Raw genomic sequence first — 26,701 nt, 5'->3', positions numbered from 1 at the left:
GCCTGAGCGTTCATCAAAAATGAGGCAGAGGGTTTATTCCTAAAAAGTACATTTAATATTACTGTAAGGCACTGGAACATTATGCACAGTTTCAGCATTAACACTATGCTTAAAATATAGGAACATTAAAAAACTGTACTTAAATGATTCAATTAAAATGCATTGCCCATGAGTTAAATAAAAAAAATTACCTAAATAAATGCTTGAAAACAAACAGTTCTATGACATAAAATGCATCTGTATTGTACTTAAAAGTTAAATACACACCGTAATGTAAACCGCACATAACAAATGTACTGTACTGAATTTAAAAAAATTAAGCCATAACATTATGCACATGTTGAATTCATTTAATTCAGTGATCTTTCACATACTAGAGGGAAAACCAAAATTTGAGAATCTTTGAGATTTACTGGTTTAAATTATTATAAACTGAAATAGAAATTGACAGTGTCCGTCTGAAATCGACAGTGTCTCTCTGAGAAAGTGCAAATGTGTGTCACGTGTACAAAGACAGCTTTGTGTGAAATTTAAGTGGGTTTTTTTTTTTTTTGGCACATGAGGGCACCCAGGCTTGCTCTGGTTCTCTTCGGTGTAGTGTACCAACCTCATCCCAGAGGAGATCCCGTTTCCTCCGAAGTGCATTAGCCCGTCTGCACACACAAATACACACAAACACACATTCTAGCAGGAAGGAGTGATAAAAGGGATGGCTTAAGACTTTACACTACTCGTAACTGAGGCATTCTTTACTACGTAGAAAGGATACTGTCTGTCACACAAGCTGGAAAGAGTGCAAGTGTAATCATCACAAGATTCAACAATGATAATCACTCACTGGGCACTTCATTAGGTACACATTGAGCACCAATTTCTGTATCAAAAATGTTGCCTTTTTCTATCCCAATGAGTTGGGCCTGATCATGGAGAGGTAGCGTTCAATTTTTATGCCACACCTATGCGGAACAAACTCACTGTTCTTTTAAATTAAGGATGAATACCTTTCTAACAGCTGCTGCCTATTCCTAAATGATATTTAAAGTCATTCTGCAGCATATAAAACCTTTATTTTTGAACGCTCATCCAATAAGGTTTGTTTGAATGTAACACTAATAGAAAAGACAACAATGCTTAGGGATATCAATTTGACAGTATGCAATGTGGGGTTTGCAGTACAGTAGTATAGGAGTGCAGTGCATCACATGGAGTTATTACTGATGTTTCGGAGACACAACAACTCAAAAACGTACCGTAAGGAGAAATGTAGAAATATAAAAATACAGCAGGCCTACATACAGTTTCTAATGTAACAAATTGGTTAAAAAAAACTTGTCTCTGACAGTGTCAATCAAAACAGTGCATGATTATCTCAATAAATTAGGAAATGTACATTTCATTCATATCAAACACAATATACAATATTGTTGTTTTCCATCCATCCATTTTCAACAGCGCTTGTCCGATACCAGGAGAAAACCCCCACAAGCACAGGGAGAATATGCAAACTTCACACAGAAGGCCCCAAGTCGAGATTTAAAACCAGAACCTCTTGACTGTGAGGCAGATGTGACAACCAATAGCCCACCATGGTGCCCTTTGTTGCTATTAAAAAATATTAATTCATTTACCTTTGTAGTCTTGATTCTGAACCTGAAGGTCGATGCTGGGCTCCTAAACATGTCAGAAGAAAATAAGAAAATAGAAACACGGGTATTTTAAAAATGGCCTCTGTGCATTTTAACAGGGCGTCTTCGGATTTACGACAGTTCCCCTCCTACGGCCAAAATGCAGCATAATCGATCATGAACCTATGCTAGCGCAGTAGTCATCACAGTAAATATTTGTATGAAAACCATTTCTACTGATAAATATTAAATAATCACATTAAAAACAGGAGGTACGGAGCTCTCTGTCTTATATTGTAGGCCCCCTTATGACTGCCTCTGGACTTCCCTGTGGGCACCCTAGATACAGTTACTACTGGGGATGTCCCGATCCGATCACGTGATCGAAAATCGGGGTCGATTACGTGTTTTTTTAGCTAATCCAGATCAGGTGAAAAAGGTCGCTTTTATTCGACTGTAGCAGACTATGTGTATGTATGCGTGCATGACACATACATACACAGGTGGTCCTATATATATATATATATATATATATGTATATATCCATCCATCCATCCATTTTCTGAGCCGCTTCTCCTCACTAGGGTCGCGGGCGTGCTGGAGCCTATCCCAGCTGTCATCGGGCAGGAGGCGGGGTACACCCTGAACTGGTTGCCAGCCAATCGCAGGGCACATCGAAACAAACAACCATTCGCACTCACAGTCATGCCTACGGGCAATTTAGAGTCTCCAATTAATGCATGTTTTTGGGATGTGGGAGGAAACCGGAGTGCCCGGAGAAAACCCACGCAGGCACGGGGAGAACATGCAAACTCCACACAGGCGGGGACGGGGATTGAACCCCGCACCTCAGAACTGTGAGGCTGACGCTCTAACCAGTCGGCCACCGTGCCGCCTATATGTATATATATATACATATATATATATAGGACCACCTGTTGAGAGCTTCAAAAAGACCTGGAATTAGCAGGTACTGTTGTCACAAGGAAAACAGTGAGTAATGCGCTCCGCCGCCATGGCCTGTATGCACGGTCACCACACAAGACCCCATTGCTGAAAAAAAAAAGGATGTCAAAGCCCGTTTAAAGTTTGCTGACCAACAATTGGACAAGCCAGTTCAATACTGGGAGAATATAGTCTGAATTGAACTGTTTGGATGCCATAATGCACACCACGTTTGGAAGAAAAATGGCACTGCACATCACCCTAAAAACACCATACCAACAGTGGCGCTCGGAGGTGGGAACATGATGGCGTGGAGCTGCTTTTCAGCAAATGGTACTGGTAAACTTCTCATTATTGAAGGAAGGATGAATGGGCAAATGTACCGAAACATTCTTGACAAAAATCTGCTGCCATCTACGAGGGTGATGAAAATGAAACGAGGGTGGACATTTCAGCAGGACAATGATCTTAAACATACTGACAAGGAAACTCTAAATTGGTTTCAAAGAAAAAAATAATAATGCAGCTAGAATGGCCCTGACTTGAATTCAATCGAAAATCGATGGAAAAAACTGAAACTCAAGGTCCATAAAAGAAGCCCACGGAACCTTCAAGATTTGAAGACTGCTTGTGTGGAGGAATGGGCCAAAATGCATGCAGAGCAATGCATGCGACTAGTTTCTCCATACAGGAGGCATCTTGAAGCTGTCATTGCAAACAAAGACTTTTGTACAAAGTCCATCCATCCATTTTCAACACTGGTTATCCTGGTTTCGTCGCGGGGCGCTGCAGCCTATCCCAGCTGACTTCGGGCGAAAGGCGGACCACACCCTGAACTGGTCGCCAGTCAGTCGCAGGGCTTTTGTACAAAGTATGAAATAAATACCAGTCGGCGTGTTCAATACTTTTTCCCTGTCATTTCACATTATTACGCACAACGTAATTTCTGAGCTTATTTGCTCTAATTTATTTCTATGTATGGATTACTTGGGTTGCTCCCAACATCTGGTGAAATTTTAACATCAATAGCACATTTGGAAATATATTTAATGAGAAAAATGGTGATGTGTTAAATACTTATTTCAGCCAGTGTATATATGTCCCTGGACAGGTTTTCCTTGGTTTACAACGGCCCACATACACACACTGTATGTATATATATAGGCCTATAGTATGTATGTAAATGTATCGGATCAGGACCCAGTATAGGAAGATACTTAAAATCAAAGATCGGGACATGGCTAGTTACAACACAGTACTGTAGTAAGACAACAGCATTAGCAGTTCGTGGACACTAACTAAACACTTGCCGCACTATGAAATCAAGCAAGGAGTCACTACACAGAGCACAACCTACACTTACGGTACAACGAAACCGAAACACACACCCAAAACCGAAACACACACCCAAAAAAAAACATTACGGTTGACAGGTAATTATTGAATGTACTAAGCATGCCGGGAAGTCTGCGCCCACTTCTCCCCGGCGCTACAGTACGCATGACTGTAAATAATAAAATTGTGATATTGCACCGACGCAAAAGGCAGAACTAATGCGTGTCACTCAAATTCAATACTCTAGTGGGATCCTTTAGTGTGTTTTATTGAAAACCTCAGCTCAAAGTTACCATCCACCTGGCAAGAGGCAATCAGAACCAATAAACAATTACAACAATCTATAAAGGAAATACATCTGGTCAAAAATTATTATTAGCCAACTCCATGACGTATAATAGCAACCTGTCAGACCGGGTGTTGTCAGCTTGAGTTGATTGCAAGCTTGTAGCAAACGGTAGTTAACTTTGCCACAACACAAAACTACGCAAGCCTGCAAAAGTATAATAAATGTTATTTATATAGTGGGTTGTTTAAATGTTGTGTACTCCTCTCCTTTGCTCTTTGTTGCCTTTAAAATGTGTAATGCGTAGATGTCCACCTTCAGCTAATTTGCTGCTTCCATCCCTGTTCAGGCTTTAAAATACAATCGTGTGTGCGTGCGTGTGTTTACGTACTTGTTTGTGTGTGTTCGTGCGCGTGTGTAAAACTGTGCCCATCTGACTAAACCCCAGGCCCAAGCCCAGCCACCCCAATAAAATTGCTCTAGAACCGCCAATGGCCGGAAATGTAATAATTACAGTAAATATTTGCATTTAAAACACTTCTATGCCATAAATATAAAACACATGAATAATCTACGGCGGTCACTGAGCGTGCCTTCTTGTGCCCATGACAACATACTCTTACACTTCTTGATCTCAAAACCCTTTATTGTGCACACACACACACACACACACACACACCTACATACACACGCACACACGCAGGTATTGAAATTTAGTGATGAAGAGCTGTCTGCCTGTCTCACTTACCCTCCACGAGAAGAAGGAGGAGGTGGGAGAGAGACAACATGACAGCAATGCGTCTCACTGTCCGCTTGAGGCTCATCTCAGAATCCGGTACATGTCACTGGTCTCGGGAGGATATTTGGACAACGGTGGCCCCCGCGAGAGAAGATCAAGTGGGTCGCCACTCGCAAGACAGTCTGGTGCAAGTGGGAGGGAGGGGGGAAAAAACAACCTGGTGACGACACGCAGCATACTCCCACTCAGCAGGTGAGTGCTAGCCTTGCAGGTAAGCTAAAGTTCTCTGTTTTGTTTTTCCACATTAGAAGCACAAACGGACTTGTTGGTTTATTTTCACTTCCATACATCGTGTTTGTTGGACTTAAAACCCCAAAGGTGCGTTATGACGAGGAAAGGAGGACAGGAAATCCTTATTTATGGGCATTTGAAGTATTCATTGCTAACTTTGCTTTATGTTTACTATTGACTGTTTTACCACTTTGTAGCTTAGTTATGAACAATCTAGCTAATCGAATTTTCTGGTGAGGCCATTCTAGTAGTATCAGGACATTAGCGTTCACCTTTTTTTTCTTTTTTTTTTTTTGCATTCAAAATAATTTGAATACATATTTACAAAATTGCAATGGGGATATAATAATCCATTTTGTGTGCATGTTCAACAGCTAATCAAGCAAAATTGTATGCCCCCACCCCCGTTGTGTCATTATCATATCCAGTAGCAGATGTATTGTGTATGTGGTTGAATAGAGCGGGTGGAGGAAAACACACACAAAAAGGTTTACAGAAAGTGTATCTTGTTTAGGTTTGTAGATTGTTTGCATAGTTTTTCTAAAGGCAACTAATGCAAAAAAACAACAGTGAGTGCATCATAATTGGATAACAATAAAATGGAAAGTGTATTTTGAAAATATTGACTTCACACTTTCATTGCTTTAATGTTCTTATAAAGTGCAACCTCAAATTTCAAATGCCACAAATTTTCAGAATGTTTTTTTACCTCTAAAGTTGCATAAAATCTCAGTAGTTGAGATTTTCCTAACCCTCAGTGAGTATCTAAAGAATGAAATCCCCCATTGTTTTACTTGTTCTTTATCCTTGGATTCTCATACAGAAGGATACTGCCGATACAAAATGGAAATGTGTGATGAAAGTCTCTGTCTTGGCTGTTCAGTAGAATGAGGCATCAATTATACTTTTTCTCAGGCTCTTTGGTACATACAGTATCTCAGATCAGAATTGAAAATCTCAAAACTGCTGCAATTTTCACATCATTGTGCACATCAATAAAGCATTTTCTCATTTCTTTGAACCAGTTGCAAATGCTTTGGCACATCCACGTAAATGAATATGTACAATTCTCTACTGTTTCTGACATGATCAATTGCTTATGTTATGTTGAGCCAAATATATTATAATGACTCCGTTGAATAGTTTCACTCCCCACAACATTTTGACATTTGTTCATCGCGTAAGTCTTTACATGCAAAATGGTTTTAAAAAAGGTTGTCATCATATGTCAAGTATATTCCTATACATTTCCATTAGACCTTCCGTCTGACTTTTTTCCCAAGTGAATGTTGACGTTCTCAAGTGAAGGGAAATGTGTGAAGAATTACATTAACCAATGATTTTCTGAAATAGCTCATCCCAAGAGAAGATTTTTCTTGTGATGTGGATGAGAATTTGACTGCACTGTAATTCCTACAGGACTGCATTTACAGTTTTCCCTAATGAGATTGTACTATGTTCACATTTCTACTTGGTTTTTTTTCTTCTTTGAGCTATGCAGTGGTCTTTTCCTTTCTACATTGCAATGACGTGGTTTGTCAAAAAATTACAGTACAAACAGTAAAGCATAAGTGACTCTTGTCCAGTCTCTTGCAATAAATTTTCTACCTATACTAAGGTGTAATTTCCAAATAGGAATAATTGTCATCAAAACTTTAACCGCAGTTTACTTCAGAACATCCCTCCAGAGTACACTGTTATACTGACAACATGAATAAGTAATTTGCGTATGTTATCCGGACACAATGACACAAAGACTTGTCATTCTGATGGTACTGACATGGCCAGTGACACAGATATTTACTTTTCAGAGATTAATTTAAGGTTTTGATCAAAAGAATGGCCTTTGCAGGTAATCCATGGTGTATTGTCATTTGTACAATTTTTTTTGAGAAATGCACTTACTGTTTTGCAAACATTGAGGATGAATCGAGAAATGTACCAAAGCAACTGAGAGAAACTGTAATTGATATATTACAAGAATGGAAGGTACGCCGCAAAGTTAGCTTGTTAATGTGAGGGGACTCACCTCCCAGGAACACACAGTAATCCACCCTTTACGCCTAATTACAGTAAAAGGGTGAGTAGTTTTAGTTTTATACAGTTTTGTTACACAGTGATCAATTTCTTTTCAAACTCGGATGTCATATAAGAATGCTAAATTTTTATTTAAAATGTTTCCTGTACATTTAATACGTTTTAAGATGGTGACAGTTTTACTACAGAGCTAATTATTTCTATTTCTAGTTCAAAATTTGAATAAATCGAAGTTTGACCAGCAACCTTGAAAGGATTCTTTTCAATATTTTAGGTCCCACTGTAGTTCTACATTACCTGTAGCTATGCCACCTACTGATTTTCAATCTTGATCACATTTATGCTATTAAAGGCCATGTTTGATAAATAGAGTGGAGAAAGCTAATGGAAGGAGATCACGTCAGGAGAGTCTATTCATCCATTGTCGCCCCTCAGATATTCATTTCTTGGAAATTAGTGCATTGATGTCGTCCTCCGGTCGAAGGCTGTGCCATTGCGCGATTGGTCGCCTCGGGTTGGTGAGCATGTCTGACCAATGGTGATGCTCGGTTCCCGCACCGCTCCCGCCCAGCAATACTTTCCCAATGGCGTCGTTTTTTCCAATCTTGTCATAGTCCAACACGGTCACTGCAAGCTGCACTTTCTGGAGATAGGGATCAATGCACAAACACAGAAATTGAATGCGTTTGTGATTGAACCTTGAACCTTTTATGTATGGACATCAGCCACATGAATATCACATTTTGCCTATAAAAAGATAAAACTGCAAACAGTGATGAACATGCCTTCACACCACTGTTTTAAGGCCGAATCCTCAAAATGATCATCAAACTTGCAACATCAACATCCACATTAGATGGCATATAGGCAATACATCTTCTGTCTAGGATACCTGCTTCCCATCAGGGCTCATTTGATCAAAAGTATGAACCCTGGAATTTGAGCGAAATGCCTCTTCACACCAAAAGTGTCCGAGTTCCTTTTCAGTTTTGCACATGCATCCTTGAGACTTATTCATGTGTGTACATTGGATTTCGTGTTGGTCAGTGAATCTGGCATCAGGCACTCCTTTTTTCCAAGTTTCCAGGGGGCGATACTGTGTGAGTTTTGAGGGTCATGTTGAGGACCACTAAAATAATACTAATATTTTCACTATAAGGTACATGCTTGAAAAAATTGATGAGTTTTGAGTCATGTTGAGGCACCCCTTAAAAGTAGATAAATTCCATTAACAGAACATTTAGGGCCCAAGCACAAGCTTTAAATGAATGGCCTTTTGGGGGGGAGCTCAACATGGCTGAAAGCTCAACATTTTCTTCAAGCGTGTGTGTATCCTGATGAAAATCTCTGCCTTTTAGGATTCCTAAACATGAGCCCCAAAACTTACTCAGTAAACACCCCCTGGAAAGTTACAAAAGTGATCCTGTGAAACCGTTTTTTCAGATCGACACCATATATGGTATACATACCGATCATAACTTAAAAAGAAATGTCAAAAAATTTAAAGGAAGTCAGCCATTTTAGGTTTGAAGAAACTATGATGGGCAAAGTCCAGGGCTCGTATATTGACTAAACTCCTACTAAAGCAAAGCAAAGCAAATTTATGTATATAGCACATTTCATACGCAAGATAACTCAATGTGTTTTACATGATTAAAAGTATTTAAAAACAAAGGGGGAAAAAAAGGGATAGGGAATTTGTCCAAATGAGCCGCAATCAGAATCAGGTATCCGAGAAGGTTGGGTGACCCTTAAATTGCCAAGCTTTTTTGCTTATATTCGTGCAACATGGCATCAAAGTAGATCATTTTGAAGAATGGCTATGGAAAATTGTGTGCGAGTGCCCCTTCATCGCTGCTTGTTTATATTTGAATTTGCAAGCACTCCCTCAATACATCAAATATATTGGCCAGGTTGTGACACAAGAGGCCAAAAGGGAATATAGATTTTTGAGGATTAGCAGCTAAGAGGATGGCGCTGCTTACAGCTTTGATTATTGTGACTGTAGAACTGCATGGCATCATTCTTAGAGGTGTGTCTAAATTTTTGGCCCATGGCAAAATACATTAGGCTTACGTTATAGTGTCTAATGCAATGTCAAGCAAGTATAGAATAGGTGTGCCTGTGTGTACCTCTATCTGTTCACACGACACTTCAAAGCTGAATGACTCGTTGTAATAGGGGTTCAAAGTGTTCTTCTTGATAGTTGTTTTCTTTTTCTTGAGCCTTTTCCCATTCAGCATTAAGTGGATCTTCACATAAGGGTCTGATGGGGAGAACGGGAACAATCAATGGTATAGTTTATTCAGCAGTTGGCATCCATTGTGATTGCTCCTTAGCTCAAGCACAAAAAAGTTAAAAGGTGGTAGTGTGTCACTTAAAAATTGACCTCTCTCGAGATTAGGGAACATACTTTGTTATTTGACTCACCTGATAATCCACCCACATCCATTTTCTTCAGGTTTTTGGCCTCCAGAATCACCACAGTCAGCTTCCCTGCTGTTGGAACATACCTCAAGGACAAACAAATGTCTCCGAGCCGCTCGCTCTAAAACACAGAAAGAGAGGTACCGATACTTCTGGAAAATATGTACTCTTCATGGTCACGTACAGTACACATTCGAATAAGATCGAATACAAGAAAAAGGGACATTATCCCTGAAGTGAAGGTATCCTTGACTTCAGCCTTCAAGTAGCAGACAATGCTCATTCTTGGTCCCTCGAGTCAGGAATAAAGGTACCAAGTTGACAAAATGTCTTGTGAATGGAAGCACCCAATTTTCATTTTGGAGTTATAGCCTTCTGATTATTGCCATCTCAAATCAGCTAGAAATTGTATGACATACAGTATAAAGTACAATTGCACTAAAAATGGCATTAATCTGTTTGTGTATGTAGGAATCTGATGGAAAATAAATATATGTAATTTCTATTGTTTATTTTCACGTATATCTAGTCATTGACCAAAATCTAATTGAATTGTAAAACATTGTTTATTGCATCAAATATTTGATTTGCTTAAATTACATTAATTACAATGCCTCTCAATTATAGGATCATTTCAATAGAGTCCCACCACTATTAAATATATCACTGTCCTCTCGGTCATTTTAAGTCAGACAGTTGTTTCCTGTGTAGGTTGCAAATTTGATATATTTTAGGTATTCAAAATAAAACCTGTTTTTAAATATTTTTTGTGTACAGTATTTGTGATTTTTATTTTTATTTTTTTACATCTAGCAATGCTTTGATAATAAAGAGAATCATAATAATTTTGATCATGATATTCGTGATGTCAACTTTTCAACCAATTTCATTTCTGATTGCATCTGTTACTTTATTTAGTTAAATGCGATAGGGCAAGTTAACACACTTCCTATATGTCCATTTAATACTACTATGACAGTGATGTGCTGTCCGTCTCTTTGTAAGGCAGACTATTTGATATACCAGGATCTCATTCCATGATGTCGGGCTCACACAATAAAGTCTCTCTCTCTCTCTCTCTCTCTCTTTCTCTCTATCTATCTATCTATCTACACACCTCCTCTTTTTCTGCCTTCTGCAGATCCCGCCACTCCTGCAGCGACTGGCTGAAGTCCACACTGCTCATCGGTATTTTCACCACCCCGATGGCATCGTGCTTGGAGAAGCGGTCAAAGTCATACACGGTCATTACCAGCGTCTTGCCGCCCAGCTCGGTGTATGGTACCTGCACACACATACGTACACCTTGTTAGATCCCGTGTGTTTTGCTTTTTTTGTGATGATACCATAAAGGAAGAATACCAGTGGTGGCATACTGTGATTACGACTGTAGAACAGGAAGGTGGGAGAAAGCCGGTGATATGCATGTTATATTTGAGCTTGGTGCAATAGTGCTTGGTAAGCACTTCTGCCTCACAGTTCTGAGATTCCAGGTTCAAATCTCTGGCTTTTCTGTGTGACGCTTGCGTGTTCTCCCTGTGCTCGGGTTTTCGCTGGTTACTCCGGTTTCCTCACACATTCCGAAAACATGCAAAGACTAGTGTGAATGGATGTTTGTCTGTATGTGCCCTGGGACTGACTGCTGACCAGTCTAGAATGTACCCAGTCTCTTGCCCAATCATTAACTTGCAACCTTAATGAGCCAAAGCTATACATGAATGATGGATGGTTTACTTATTTTTACCATTGTATAATAAGACTATTAAAATGGTATTGTAATTCAATTTCTGTTATTTCCTATGGGATGGGAAAAAAATCAGAATCAGAATATGATATCAATCAGCTTCCTGGAACAGAATTTAGCTTGTTTCTACTAAAAATTGCAACATTCCAAAACAAAACAAAAAAAATCACCTTAAATGTGAACGTCTCGTTGAAGTTGGGTTCCAGAGTCTTCCTGTGAATTTTTGTTTCAAACTTTTTCTTTTTGTCTGGGAGTAGATAGACTTTAACGTAAGGATCCGAGCTCCCACCCACATCCATGGCAGGAAGCCCAGCGGCCTGCAAGATTCCCACTACGAGCTACAATGGGAGAGCAGAGCATATTTAACATTAAGAAAAGTTATTGTCAGGTGACATTTGGGATTTGGCGGACATCTCACCATATTATCAGTGAAGTTGTAGTCTAGTGTGAAATGCAGTCTGCCCAACTTCTCATCCTCCTTCGCCTGGATGACTAACAACTCTGTTTCCTTCTTGCTCTCGACTTTGAGTGGCTGTATACGCACACAACAAACATGCCAACATGTCGTTCACTCTCCACTCAAATTTACCCGAAACATTTTGGATAAAACTTATGTTGGCCTCAATTTTGTTCTTTTTATTATATATTATGGCGGCACGGTGGCCGACTGGTTAGAGCGTCAGCCTCACAGTTCTGAGGTGCGGGGTTCAATCCCCGTCCCCCCTTGTGTGGAGTTTGCATGTTCTCCCCGTGCCTGCGTGGGTTTTCACCGGGCACTCCGGTTTCCTCCCACATACCAAAAACATGCATTAATTGGTGACTCTAAATTGCCCGTAGGCATGACTGTGAGTGCGAATGGTTGTTTGTTCCTATGTGCCCTGCGATTGGCTGGTAACCAGTTCAGGGTGTACCCCGCCTCCTGCCCGATGACAGCTGGGATAGGCTCCAGCACGCCCGCGACCCTAGTGAGGAGAAGCGGCTCAGAAAATGGATGGATGGATGGATTATATAGTATTTAATAGGGGATAATTATTTAATAGGAAATGTGAAGGCCCTCTTGAAAACACTATGTTTCTTCTTCTTCTTCTTTTTCTTTTTCTTTTTCTTCTTCTTCTCCACATTCTCCTCCTCCTCCTTCTGGGGGACCTCAACATCTCTGATAACTTCAACTTTTGCAAGCGCGTGTATCCAGGCAAAGATGTACTGCATTTCTGAACACGACCTCCCCAAAAAATCACTCAGTAATGCCCCTTGGAAAGTTCACCAGTTTTTTGATTGACACAAAATTGAGTAGAAATGTCTTTCATAACAGGATAAACAAAAAATGACCCATGCATTTTAGTTTGAAGCTGACATTTTGGGGAAGATGTGTACCTCTTTGGAAGGGCCATCAATTTCAGTGTCAAAATCTCCTCCCTTGCTCTTCTCTTTTCCCTTTTTCTTGTCCTTGTCCTTTTTCAGACATTTCTTCCACGCACACATGCTGAACGAGAAGAGCACGCACAAACTCACAATACAGAAGGCTGCCATGACCCATGATGATGCTGAAAAACAAAATACACACACACAAAAAAAAATAACAGATTTAATCTGAATCCTCAAATCAGTGAATGTATTCACATTTTACCTGTATATTAAAGGGGTCATATGGAAAATTTACTTTTTAATTGGTTGTATACGAATAGTAGCGTATCATCAAGTTTTAAATTATGTATCCATGTTTATCATGGAGGATACATTCCAGACCAGCCGCAATACAGTAGGTGAAAAGTCTTGATATATATATATATATATATATATATATATATTAAATTAATACCTCTCAGACAACATCAATCAAAAGTGAGCATTAATTATCGTTGTAAAGGCAGAATTGATACAACACTTGTATTATAGATGGAATTATTAAATTGTGAGTGTGTACCTAATTGAGTATTTGCAGGGGTTATCCTACTCTCAAAGTATTTTTTATTGGCTAAGATTCCATATAGTGTACAGTACGTGTATATTATCTCATCAATATAATTTTGCATTAACTCACTGTGAATTCGGTGAGGCTCACTCATAAACTTGTCAGGACTTTGGCTGTCAGCATGCGTTCGGTTTTCTGTGGCATTGAGCCATTGGGTGGCTCCTGTTGGGAACATCGGAACAGCTCGGTGGTTTCCCGTCATATTGTACTCCTGACAGGACAGAGAATCGCATCCTTGGAGAAATGGAGACCAAGCATCAAGAGAACAATAGCACTCAGTAGAGCAAGGATCTCCATCAAGGCTCCCCAAATAACGATCAGCCCCCAAATGTTCACCTTCATGTACAGTACCCACCTACTGCATACAGACAAATATTATCAATAAAGGGGATATTATGTAAAACTGACAATTTGCCCCCACACACTTGAGAAGTAATAGCCGCTCCCCTTTTTAATCCTAGTCATCATGGTCAAGAAAACCTTACACACTGGCTGGTGACTAAGACAGGAGGGGGAGTTCTATGAAGCTTAAAAAAAGGCTGAATATTGTGCTGCAATTCTTGATCCTTGAGGTGTTTTCATAAAAGAATGGGAACCGTTTTAGATTGTAAAAAACAATGCGTTATGATATAATGAAGAAGTTTGTGAGAAGAAATATGAACACATCCATATTTTAGTAACTTTCTCATAAAATTGTGACTTACTATGACAAGTTTTAATAATTACGTCAGGTATCTATAGGAAGACAGTTAAAAACGAGCTTCTTGGATGAGGTTGCACGGTGGACGACTGGTTAGGGCGTCTTCCTCACAGTTCTGAGGACCGGGGTTCAATCCCCGGCCCCGCCTGTGTGGAGTTTGCATGTTCTCCCCGTGCCTGCGTGGGTTTTCTCCGGGCACTCCGGTTTCCTCCCACATCCCAAAAACATGCATGGTAGGTTAATTGGCAACTCTAAATTGCCCGTAGGTGTGAATATGAATGTGAGTGCGAATGGTTGTTTGTTTGTATGTGCCCTGTGATTGGCTGGCAACCAGTTCAGGGTGTACCCCGCCTCCTGCCCGATGATGACTGGGATAGGCTCCAGAACACCCGCGACCTTAGTGAGGAGTAGTGGCTCAGAAAATGGAAGGATGGATGGATGGATGGATATTACGTCATTCTCATATTAAAACTTTGCGTCCCCAAATATTATGATTTCATTCTTGTCATGTTATGAATCTTTTCCCTTCAAATTGTATAAAAAAAAATCAGTAGGACCTGAATACTCCTCTTGCATCTAGCAAAAAAAAACAAACCCCAGCTAAATGCAACTAATCAATTGATGCCATAATATTCTCATATGACCGTCGGTGTCAAATGACTTCTCCTTTTTCTGCTGTTCTGGCACTAACAGTGGAAGCCGGATGTTGACTGTACAACTGCGTCTGACCGAGCTGTGACATGGAGGGCAAAGGGGAGCATCACGCGTGAGGACGTGTGTGCACGCTGCTCCACAGAGGTCACAGCCATACGCCAAGGTCACTGTCATCCCTGAAAAACTGCCTCTGTCACTGCAATTTTTATTCAGCAGCATTGTTATTGTTTTTTTTGTTTTTTAAATTGTGAGTGCATTAGTTTTTCTCTCTTCTTCATCCACTACCTACAGAGCTTTTCCTCATTTCGGTCACAGGTGAGCTGAAGCATATCCGAGCTGACTTTGGTAAAAGGTGGGCACCAACCTGGGCTGGTCGCCAGTCAATCACAGGGCACATGTAGACAAACAACCATTCACACTCACATTCACACTTATGGACAAGTTAGAATTTTCAATGAACCTAAGAGGCATGTATTTTGTTTTTTTTTAATGAAAGAGGAAGGTGAACCCGAGAAAATCCACACAAGCATAGGGAGAAAATGCATACTTTAGATTTGAACACAGAACTTCTCGACTGTGAATCAGACGTGTTAACCACTAGCCTAATATGCTGCCCAGGTTCTCCTTTTTAATTGGAAAAAAATGCTGACTTAAATGACTGATAGGTCATTGGAAAGTGATGTAAACATTAGTTACTGGAATACATCTTCAATATACAGTAGGTATACAGTACACTTGACAACATCAAAGGAGTCTAATTTTCAGGATTGAGTAAGTCAGCAAAATCTATATTTTTTAAATTCATATATGAAATGCACATACTCAAAGTGTTGCACATATTTCATGTTATAAAAACTTTGCTGATAAGACAGAAGTTGTTTTTCACAAAAAAATTGCCATAGTGTAAACATATTAACCAGCCTGAATTTATGAAACAAGACGTAGTTATGCATAGTCATATAGTATTCTCAAGTCTATAAAGCGTCCTAATATTGCAAGTCAGATTTCTTTAGGGAAATAGTTTGAAATTGTTCGGCATCAAAGAGAGCAAATAAACAAACCTACCAGTATCCCGACTGTGCACACAGCAGCGATGTCCGGACTCACAAGTTCTCCCTTTTTCCCTACATGCAGAGAGGAAGATGAGGATGAAGAGGAGGAGGAGGAGAGGGGATGACAGGACCGGACAGGACAGGCGGAGGACAAGCATGTGGTAAGGGAGAGAGTCAGTGTGTCATCCTTTTTTGTTTTTGTACTTCTCAAAAAGTTTTAAGTTCAATAACAAGGAATTGAATAACATAGTTTGAATATATGCTTTGGTAATGTTGTATCTGTGCTAATATGAGTCTCGTGGGAGTGTGGTTATTTTTCTCTGTCTCATCCATACTGGTCACCCGAACCACAACACAGCTGAATATTCATCAGTGTAGTGACACTGCGTTTTAAAAGCTTCTTAGCATGCTGAGAGTTCAGCAGTAGTGTGCATTAACAATTAGATTATGCTTATGAGCGTGTGTGTGTGTGTGTGTTTGTGTATGTGTTTTGTGTGTGAACGTCTCACTGCATAAGCACCCTGATATCGTCTATGTATAGATGATCGGCGCCTGATTTAGAAACTTAGGATGTGGTTTCTTCAGTAAGAGAGAGAGAGATCAGGTTCGGGACCTGGGCCCAGTTCACCTTGAAACACCAGAAATGAGTGAGAGATGCTGTACAGAAGGGAGGTTGAGGCACACAGAGAGAGAGAGAAAGAGAGAGAGAGGTGGGGAAGGTTGCACACCTCGTGGATTCAAGGATGAATTCAATAATTTTTGACAAAGGTTAAGGTCACTGCAGCTTCATAAAACACTTTGTACAATATATTGAGGGATTCCTTCCAAAGTTACAAGGCAAATATGGCAAAAATGTCAGCTGGAAAGCCATTTGGCTTAATAAAACACTTGAAAATGTTCAGGCTTACGTTGAATTAATAACTGCTCAATTTAAAATCCCACTACAATATACTTGTTTAATATACAACCCCAATTCCAATGAAGTTGGGACGTTGTGTTAAACAAATAAAAACAGAATTCAATGATTTCCAAATCATGTTCAACCTATATTTAATTGAATACCCTACAAAGACAAGATATTTAATGTTCAAACTGATAAACTTTATTGTTTTTAGCAAATAATAATTAACTTAGAATTTTATGGCTGCAACACGTTCCAAAAAAGCTGGGACAGGGTCATGTTTACCACTGTGTTACATCACCTTTTCTTTTAACAACATTCAATAAACGTTTGGGAACTGAGGACACTAATTGTTGAAGCTTTGCAGGTGGAATTCTTTCCCATTCTTGCTTGATGTACAGCGTCAGCTGTTCAACATTCCGGGGTCGTTGTTGTCGTATTTTACGCTTCATAATGAGCCACACATTTTCAATGGGAGACAGATCTGGACTGCAGGCAGGCCAGTCCAGTACCCGCACTCTTTTACTACGAAGCCACGCTGTTGTAACACATGCAGAATGTGTTTTGGCATTGTCTTGCTGAAATAAGCAGAGGCGTGCATGAAAAATATGTTTCTCCAAAACCTGCACGTACCTTTCAGCATTAATGGTACCTTCCTAGATGTGTAAGTTACCCATGCCATTGGCACTAACACAGCCCCATACCATCACAGATGCTGGATTTTGAACTTTGCGTCCATAACAGTCCGGATGGTTCTTTTCCTCTTTGGCCCGGAGGACATGACATCCACAATTTCCAAAAACAATTTGAAATGTGGACTCGTCGGACCACAGAACACTTTTCCACTTTCAACCAGTCCATCTCAGATGAGCTCGGGCCCAGAGAAGCCGGCGGCGTTTCTGGGTGTTGTTGATAAATGGCTTTTGCTTTGCATAGTAGAGTTTCAACGTGCACTTACAGATGTAGCGCCGAACTTTATTTACTGACATTGATTCCTGAGCCCATGTGGTGATATCCTTTACACATTGATGTCGGTTTTTGATGCAGTACCGCCTGAGGAATAGAAGGTCACGGGCATTCAATGTTGGTTTTCGGCCTTGCCGCTTACATGCAGTGATTTCTCCAGATTCTCTGGGGGGGATATATATATAGGTGATTTATACCTGCTTATTCAAAAATTTTATTACATTTTTTTCTCAATGAAGATTTAATGGCCATCAATTATCCATAGATTTTCACTATTTGCGGTTGGGCTCGGTTCCTATCCCCCGTCAATAGCGGGGGTCTATTGTTCTAGAAATGTACTAATAATAATTAAAATGTAGGGTGTAATTTACTGAAAAATATTTTAAATAATTATGAATAAAAATGTATTCAAATGTGAAATTAATTTAGTAACAAAAAGCTATCTGTTTAAATGTTTGAATACATTCTACTACAAATTTACTAATAAAAATGTATTGATTTAAAATGTGGAATATAATTTACTACTAATACAATATTAAAAATGTGGAATACTGTATAATTTACTGCAAATGCACTAATAAAAACCTGCTGTAGCTATCTAAAGGGGAATATATTTTTTACAAATTAAATGTACTTATACAAATATATCTTTTGATATAAAATGTGGACTATAATTCGCTAATAAAAATAATTCTATTGAAAATGTGAACTATGATTTAGGAATGTACTAATAAAATATATCTGTATTTAAAACGTGGACTATAGTTTACTAGAATCTCTATACGACGGAACGAGAACTTAAAACGTAATTGTAACGTTAATCACTTGTCACAAATCCGTTCGTAACCGCGAAATGTCGTCTGACCCTCTGTAACTATCTTCATCTAAATGCAGCTCATACCGCCACACGCTAAGCGGCAGTATTAGCTTGTGATCGACGTTGCGTTTGCGTGCTTACAAGAGTAGAAGCTCGGTCTCCTGGATACAGAGGGAAGCGTCGTTGTTTGGATTCCGTAATGGTGAGTTCTTCTATGTTTTTTTCCTAAAGGATTCTCGCTGACGTGTGGCTTCTAGATAGGCCGAACTTGTCGCGCGAGTTGAATTGATAGGACGGACAAGGGAACTAAATCAGACTGCTTGATTCGCCGCTTGTTGTCAGTTTAGTAATGCGAAAGCTAGCTAGATGCTAACGGTGTGTACGTCGATGTGTATTATTTCCAAGTGATGATTGAGTGGCAGTTTTCATAATAATTATTAGCTTTGTACAATGTGTACCTAACGTAATTTCTATTGAGTGTATGTCAACACGTTAGCATTAAGGATCAATTTCATGTTAGGGATGATAACAAAAAGCCACACAATAGCTTCATTATAAGAATCCTGATGAATGAATATTGTCTGTTGAGCACTATCCTACAGTATGAGACGTGTGCTAACCAATATTCCACTGTGCTGGCCTCAGTTGCATTTGCAAGAAAATATTTCCATTTGCATTCTTCCAGCCTAAGCAGTGTGGAACTAATGCATTTATTTTACAAACCACCTCTACACATTCTTCTTTTGTAGTGCGTAGAAATGCCACGAGTGCAGCGCCTTCACCAGAAACATGTCATGCAGGCGGCGTGCGCGCTGGAGGCCGTCGTCCTCCGCATCTTTGGTCCCGAAGGAGGACAGGTGCTGTTCACCCGAGACAACGGACATGTGATGTTGAGCCGCAGTGGGACGCGCATTCTCACGGCGCTACGACTTGACCATCCACTCGCCAGGTAACTATAGCAACACTGCTTCCAGCAGTCAGATAATTAGATGCATGACTATATCAGTGTGATGTATGGAATACTTGTCAGACAGCGACATTTGCCATTTCCTGAGGCACTAAATCTTTACCATTAAAGGTTTTTTTAAAAAATTTTTACACCCCCTCATTCTGTGTCGGTGCTGTTTATACAAATATGTTACACTAAAAAAAGGTGGGAAAATGCTGGTCTTTACAGAAGAATCACCTTTATTGCCATGAACATGCATGCATATGAAATTTGTTCTCTGCATTTTACCCATCACAGTGAACGCACACACACTTGCCCGGGGGATGTTGGCAGATGGTCTGGTTGGGGTCTTGAACCTAGGTCCCCCATGGTGGCAGGTGATGATCTTAACCAGTGGGCCATGGCATGGTTGCCCAAAAATTGAAGAAGCAATAGCCCATCTGTCCAATAGTATTTTGGCAGACTGCTTTCCGCTGTTACAACTTAAGGACTGAAGACATGGTCTGTCATGAGCCTGTGGCCGGTTGTGATATTTAAAATAATTGCCAGATATTGACAATTGCTTTCAACACAGCCGCTGTGGGAAGATTAATTGTGGGTTAAACTTTACACTTCTGTCCTGCTTTTACCGGCATTTTCTCACATACAGGCACAGTTCTGCCTCTGATACTGCCCCCAAAGATGAAAATTTGCCGGTCCCCCCAGTTGCATATCAGTGCTGTTTGGTCAACACCCACCGACGTCCGCTTGGTGTGCAGTAGCTTTTAGAGACGTAAACCATGTGGGAACACCAGTTGTTGCAGATCTATTGAGAAAGCATTACAATCCCCGCTGCCTACTAATATATAAGGGTGGGAGGATAACATGAGAAAGTAGCCAAAGATAATGTGCAGTTGCATTTTCAGCGACTTTCTTCACTCTGTCGCTTCAGACGGTGAAGCAGTGAACAATCTTAAAAACTCTGAGGCATATCAGTACCTACACAGATGGTTGTGTTTTTTTTTTGAAAGAGGTGAGAGTCTTATTTAACTATAAGCAGAACTGTAGTCCAGTCAAACCCTTATAGTCCCTCATCATCGAATCACTTAAAAATACAGTGAAGACTTAACAGGAGTAATGTGTGTTATAGATAATGAAAGAGCTCTGTATGAATTAAAATAATACTTTTTTTTCAGGCCTTTATTTTTGGTTGAAGGGAAACAGTGTTCTCAATATAATATCGAATATATTTTGCTATGATCCAAATACAGAAAATCATAAATCTAAAAGCTGCAGCTCTGAAAATATAGAGCAATTTACCTGTTTAAGTTATTTTAAAAATAAAGAAGAGCTGTACCTCAGTTTTACAAAAATGATGAGGGACTGAAATATGTATGTATGTATTTATCTGTGTAAGTATGTAAGTACCTATGTACGTAATTACATATGTGTGTATGTCTAAGTGCAACCTTTGCAGTGGTTTGTCATATCCCAACTACAATGTAGGATGCAGGTGTTCCTCTATGGGCCTTTTGTCAACAAAAGAGCGCACATAGGTCTTCTCAGTCATATCCTTATGGGTTCCTCATCTCCCAGTATGCTATAAAAACTGATCCAACTCTCACAACAAAATTTCTCTTAGTATGGGGTGCATCTTCAAAAAATGTCTCTTGTAGCCACAGATTTAACATTATCTTGTTGTTAATACAACTGCGAACAGTGCAACATATTCCTAAACTGTGCAAAGATATTTTTAAATGCTGTGCCTACTAATAATCATTTAGAAAAGAAAACAATATCAAAACAATATCTTTGTTCGATACACATCTTTAAAATGACCCCATAGACAGTAGGCCAGGGGAGTGATATCAGGTGAACAATTTGGCCAGGGAATTTGAAATAAAATTGTAAAGAGACTTTGCAGACCCTTTATTTGCTTCTGTTTCATTATAGGATGATGGTTGAGTGCGTCTGGAAGCACAGCGGGAAAACAGGGGATGGATCCAAGTCATTTATCCTTCTCTTGGCATCATTGCTACGTACCATTTACACCGTAGCATCTAAGGAGCTCAACGGATCTCGTGTCTATAACTCAAGGGAAGTAGCCGAGTCTGCCACTGCCAGGCGCTTGGCTGACCAAACGTTGGCTTTTGCATTGGAGGAGCTGGAGGATCTTATCGCTGTCGCAGTGGCTCCTTATGGATTCTGTCTGTCAGTGAAGAATTTAACTGCAAGCACACAATCTGCATCTCACTCGGATGGGATTTATGTTGAAAAGTTGATAGCATCTTTCTTTCATACTCGTTTGGGTTTTGCCCACTGTGACTTCATGGGCGAGCTCATTTTCAAACTGCTCGCCAACTGGAGCTGTAAAACTGACAAATCTTCGAGATCGGACAACCCCAGGAGTTTTCAGGGTAATTTGTATGTGAACTCAAATGGCTGTAAGGCAGATTTATCTTCCTCATCACTCCAGTTTCTAAATGACAATTTCCCTGCTCTGCATACGCTGGTGTCTGGCTTTCCTGTCAGCTGTTCACGTTTGATAGAGGGACAAGTCATTCACAGGGACTTTGCAACACACTACCATGGCAGTCACCAGCATCCAGTCAAGGCAGTGTTTTTTACCATTTCACTGCAACCCAAATGGCTAAACGCAAGCGACACACTGGAGATTGGGAACGGAATACACAGCAAAAGCATCATGCACTTTAGTGCCTGGGCGGAAAGCTCACTGGAACATATTTTTGCCACCCTTCAATCTCTTGGAGTCTCTGTCCTGCTGTCTGCGGTCAAACAGTCTGACGCCGTCCTGACTTTAGCAACACAGGCGGAGATATGTGTCGTGGAGTGCGTTAGCGAAGATGAACTTGCGCTCTTCCTCCACCTGAGCGGAGCCTCAGCTGTCTCAGACTGTGGGAGGATTCAACCAGAACACATTGCTTCTTTGACATTTTGTCGACCAATACTTCTGGGAACCCATAGGTGAGAAAACGGTTTATGACAACACAATTTTAATTGATGCTGTTCTCATGTGATTTAATTGTCACAATTCCACCTTATCCCCCTTCCACAGATACGTTCACATGGCGTTTCCAGATTCCAGGGAACAGCAGCCCTGTAATATCATCATCTGTGGCTTGGGTGAAGGGCAAACGGATCAATATGCAGGTGCTGTTCAGGATGTTATTCGTATGCTGCGTACAACATGGGAGCCCCTGGGTGCAGCTACTAAAGCTCCATCCTCTATTTGGCCAGGCTGCGTCATACCAGCTGGTGGTACTTTTGAGCTTCTCTTATGCCGCGCCCTCCTACAACATGGCCACTCTCATGCCATTTCTAAAGATATACCTGTCGTTTGCCAGCTCCTGGCAGACGCGATACTGCATCTTCCCCGACATATTCACTCCGGCAATGCAAGACGTTTCTTACAGATTCAATCAAAGGTCTGGAGCTTTCCAGACAGAAATCCTTTCCAACCTGATGGATTGTTATGCGAGCCAGGCTTTAGCCAAGGACATTGTGATAATAAAAGCTTTCAAGGAGACTCTGAACCAAGTATGTATTGTTCATTAGTCAACAATATGAAAACGCTATCAGGACTTGAGTCTGTTTCCTGTAAATACCATCTCATTTTGGCTGTGCTGCAGTGTGTCAAAAACCTCCTCAGATTCGATAATGTGTTTCACACACCCACCGAATTGCACCCAAAATCACTCAAACTCACTTATTCCTCTGAGGATGAAGACTGAGGTTTTTGACCTACAGCTAAAAAACAGCTGAAAGCTAAAATCATGTCTGTTCGTCTTCTATAAATGTGACTTTTAATAATTTGCATTTTTCATGGAAATCAATACTCTTTGAATATATTTCTGGAACACTTTTACCAGGTATCTACTAAGGCCTTAACCCATTCATTGTGTATGTGCTGCCATGGCGCATTGACAAAACGTCATGTCGCGCCACCTCGGGGCGGAGTTTTGCCGCTACAGCAGTGCTGCCCAGATTGACTAATTTTCAAGTCGAGCGCAGCACTGCCATGACGTCAGACGTCCAATAGGAAACATTGTGGTAATTTCAGATTGGAAAGAGCAAGATATTTTAATGGTGTTGTAGGCTTCAGTGAAAATCATGGAGAAACTTAAAGAAGCCTGTTGTAAATCTCAAAGTGGTCTCCAAATAGCTGTAGCTGATGGAGGAGCTTGAACTCACAGGCACGGGGAGAACATGCAAACTCCACACAGGCATAGCCAGGGATTGAACCCCAGTCCTCAGAACTGTGCGGCAGACGCTCTAACCAGTCGTCCACCGTGCTGCCAGTATTGGAACAGACATTATTAAATTAACTTAAAGTGAATGATATTTCATATTTGGCATAACTCTTACTTGCAAAAACTGCATCAAGCCTGCGACCCATTGACTTCCCCAGACTGTTGCATTCTTTATTTGAAATGCTTTTCTAGGCCTTTACTGAAGTCTCTTTCAGTTCTTATTTGTTCCTGGGGGTTTGTCCCTCCAGTTTCTTCTTCAGGAGGTAAAATGCATGCTCTATTGGGTTAAGGTCTGTTGACTGACTTGGCCAGTCAACGGAAAACCTTCTGCTTTTTCCCCTGATGAAGTCCTTTGTTCTGTTGGCAGTGTTTTGGGTCATTGTCTTGTTGCATGATGAAGCTTCTCCCGATTAGTTTTGATGCATTTTTATGTAAATTGACAGACAAAATGGTTTTGTAGACTTCAGAATTCATTCTACTGCTACCATCATGAGTTAAATAGTCAATAAAGACTAGTGAGCCCGTTCCAGAAGCAGCCATGCAAGCCAAGCCATGACATTACCTCCACCATGCTTCACAGATGAGCGTGTGTGTTTTGGATCATAAACAGATCCTTTCTTTCGCCACACTTTGGCCTTTCCATCACTTTGGTAGAGGTTAATCTTGGTCTCATCAATCCATAAAACCTTTTTCCAAAACTTTTGTGGCTCATCTCTGTACTACTTTGCAAAATCCAATCTGGCCTTCCAATTCTTTTTGCTGATGAGTGGTTTGCATCTTGTGGTATGGCCTGCTTATTTCTTGTCTCAAAGTCTTCTTCGAACAGTGGATTGTGATACCTTCACCCCTGCTCTGTGGAGGTTGGCAGTGATGTCACTGACTCTTGTCTTTGGGTGCTTCTTCACAGCTCGAACAATGTTTCTGTCATCAACTGCTGTTGATACCCTTGGCCGACCTTTTGGATGTCTGTTGCTCAGTACACCAGTAGATTATTTCTTTTTCGGGACATTCCAAATTGTTGTATTGGCTATGCCCGATGTTTGTGCAGTTGCTCTGATCGATTTTGCATCTTCTCTCAGCTTTAAAATGGTTTGCTTTTCTTCCATAGACAGCTCTCTGGTCTTCATATTTGCTTAACAGCACATGTAGTTTTAACAGGTGAACCCAAAAACAAGCACTATCTAATGTTTAGGCAATCAATTTAAAAGGCAACACCTGAGCAACTAGAAACACCCCTAAATCACATGTTCCAATATTTTTGCTCACTTGAAAAGTGGGTGGCTTCAAGCAAAAGGTGCTCTGTCCTGAGTTGTTTAACACATCTAGATGTAAATACCATGAAATAAAAGCTTGAATTATGCACTTTTGTCTCATATTCCTCTTTTGATTTGAAACCCAAATGTCTCAGTATACGACAAAAACCAAGGAATTGCCCTTGCCATTCCAATACATTTGGAGGGGACTTTATACTTAAAGCTGTCTTCTGCGATTTATGGCTCCCCCTAACGCTGGAATTCAGCTTTACAACAAAGCCTTCGTCACTTCGATATGATGTAGGCTAAATGTTTGTCTGGCCCCCTCCTCCTCCTTCCAACCCCTCATGCTTTCTCCTTTCTCTATGCCTCAGTTGACCTGCACATTGTCCTTGTTTGGGCCTGCCTGTTTGTAGGTAAAATATGTCGTTTCCGCTACGTCATTTTAGAGCGCCACCAAGTGATCCAGCGCGGAAATGTGTAGGATAGTCACTAAATCTAATAAAAATACATATTGAAAATATAGCAAGACTTGTCAGAAGCTGATAGGGTTAATCAGCATTCTGTCATCTACTCATGTAGTGGCTTGTGTGAATTTTTATTTTATTTTTTTAAACAAAACATAGTTGTGTATTATAGCTTTAATTGAAATAACATCACAAACCTTATCAAAACGTCTTATATAAATTGTCCAAAAATATTACAGTAGTCAGTTCATTTCAAATCAATGTTGAAATGTTTTGCAGCATTTTGTCTATAAATCTGACGCTGTTCAGCTTTTCAGATGTCATGTCTGCTCCGTATGACAGTCTGTGCTGTGGTAGGGATACGTTATATACCACAAGACATGGTAGTATCAATCATACGTACATGGTAGGTTAATAATTACGACTGGTAATTCCAAGAAAAAAATCTTGTTTGAGGTGTGGTGTTTTGTATATTAACATAAGTAGAGGATTGTTAATAATTAGGACACTGTGTTTATTTGAGTAGAGGACACGATTTGAGGAAATATGGGAGGTAGTTGGAATTGAAATAATTTTAGCAATCTTCATGGGATTGTGACTGTTTTTTGTATGGTTAAATTAAGGCAAACCTCAAAGCTTGTAAACCAACAGTTTTGAAGCAGTTTTTTTTTAAGACAGGCCAATTTGTGTCCATGGGAAGAAGAACAAAGAGCAGCTTTAGGCCTTTCTTGTTGGAAAGGATGCTTTCACGCTTATGGCGTCATCAAATTAGCAGATCTGATTGGTTCCTGATTGATCTGATGAGCCAAACCATCATCCTATCAGCTAACAAGATATTTTTGAAAATGTCTGCCCATTTTATCATTTTAAATTATATTTGTCTTTACCACGCAAAAATAATTGTGAAACTAAACTCATGCTAAACAAACTGTCTGATGCTAGAGGCTTACACAAGCATAGATAGCATTTCATACAGTATATACAGTAATTCTACACTTCACATTACGCCAGTCAAATGTTAACACTGTTTTCTTTGGCATTTCCGGTAATCAATCAGTGCTCTATGCTTTGCTTTCCAACTAAAATTCCAAGTTAGTCATTAATCTATCACTGAAAATGTGCAGGTCCTCTTCTAGCCCGAGTGTTTACTTTGGCTACTCACCATGACTGTGACATGTATGTTATAAATGTTGTTATTATTATTATTATTTTTATAAACTTCTTTCTTATCTCAGTTTTTCTTGCTCTCTTCCCCCGGCCACCAGAAAACAAATAAGAGAACACATAAATT

At 40.1% G+C, this 26,701-nt stretch overlaps 3 protein-coding genes across 7 annotated transcripts in view; 1 reads left to right on the top strand and 2 right to left on the bottom strand.

Annotated features, from left to right (window-relative positions):
* The window catches only part of otogl (otogelin-like), a 52,514-nt gene extending 47,447 nt beyond the window's left edge, over positions 1-5,067 (bottom strand). Inside the window, exons 1-3 of the mRNA XM_061774199.1 lie at positions 4,940-5,067; positions 1,629-1,671; positions 608-653 (exon numbers count right to left, since the gene is read on the bottom strand). Coding sequence (XP_061630183.1) covers positions 608-653; positions 1,629-1,671; positions 4,940-5,015 — 165 coding nt within the window. The 5' untranslated portion in view covers positions 5,016-5,067. The remainder of the gene's footprint in view (positions 1-607; positions 654-1,628; positions 1,672-4,939) is intronic.
* Positions 5,066-26,644, top strand: bbs10 (Bardet-Biedl syndrome 10). Of its 5 annotated transcripts, XM_061774203.1 has the most exons (9): positions 5,066-5,182; positions 9,720-9,825; positions 10,827-10,929; positions 14,795-14,918; positions 15,047-15,107; positions 15,890-15,968; positions 19,241-19,440; positions 21,373-22,404; positions 22,496-26,644. In XM_061774203.1, the coding sequence occupies exons 7-9, from the start codon at positions 19,250-19,252 to the stop codon at positions 23,169-23,171; spliced, it is 1,899 nt and encodes a 632-aa protein (XP_061630187.1). In that variant the 5' UTR covers positions 5,066-5,182; positions 9,720-9,825; positions 10,827-10,929; positions 14,795-14,918; positions 15,047-15,107; positions 15,890-15,968; positions 19,241-19,249; the 3' UTR covers positions 23,172-26,644. The 5 variants fall into 5 exon arrangements, with proteins under 5 accessions (XP_061630187.1, XP_061630188.1, XP_061630185.1 ...); XM_061774204.1 differs by lacking the exon at positions 15,047-15,107; XM_061774201.1 differs by lacking the exons at positions 5,066-5,182; positions 9,720-9,825 and having other exon boundaries at positions 10,830-10,966.
* On the bottom strand, positions 5,712-16,112 carry syt1b (synaptotagmin Ib). Its single transcript, XM_061774206.1, has 9 exons — positions 15,821-16,112; positions 13,471-13,635; positions 12,804-12,973; positions 11,848-11,961; positions 11,600-11,767; positions 10,803-10,970; positions 9,689-9,806; positions 9,391-9,524; positions 5,712-7,901 (listed from the first exon to the last, which is right to left on the bottom strand). The coding sequence occupies exons 1-9, from the start codon at positions 15,963-15,965 to the stop codon at positions 7,698-7,700; spliced, it is 1,386 nt and encodes a 461-aa protein (XP_061630190.1). The 5' UTR covers positions 15,966-16,112; the 3' UTR covers positions 5,712-7,697.
* Positions 26,645-26,701: the final 57 nt, after the last annotated feature.

Source organism: Phyllopteryx taeniolatus, chromosome 5 (assembly GCF_024500385.1).
Source record: "Phyllopteryx taeniolatus isolate TA_2022b chromosome 5, UOR_Ptae_1.2, whole genome shotgun sequence".
NCBI classification, from domain to species: domain Eukaryota; kingdom Metazoa; phylum Chordata; class Actinopteri; order Syngnathiformes; family Syngnathidae; genus Phyllopteryx; species Phyllopteryx taeniolatus.
This window is presented reverse-complemented; position numbering and strand designations above follow the sequence as displayed.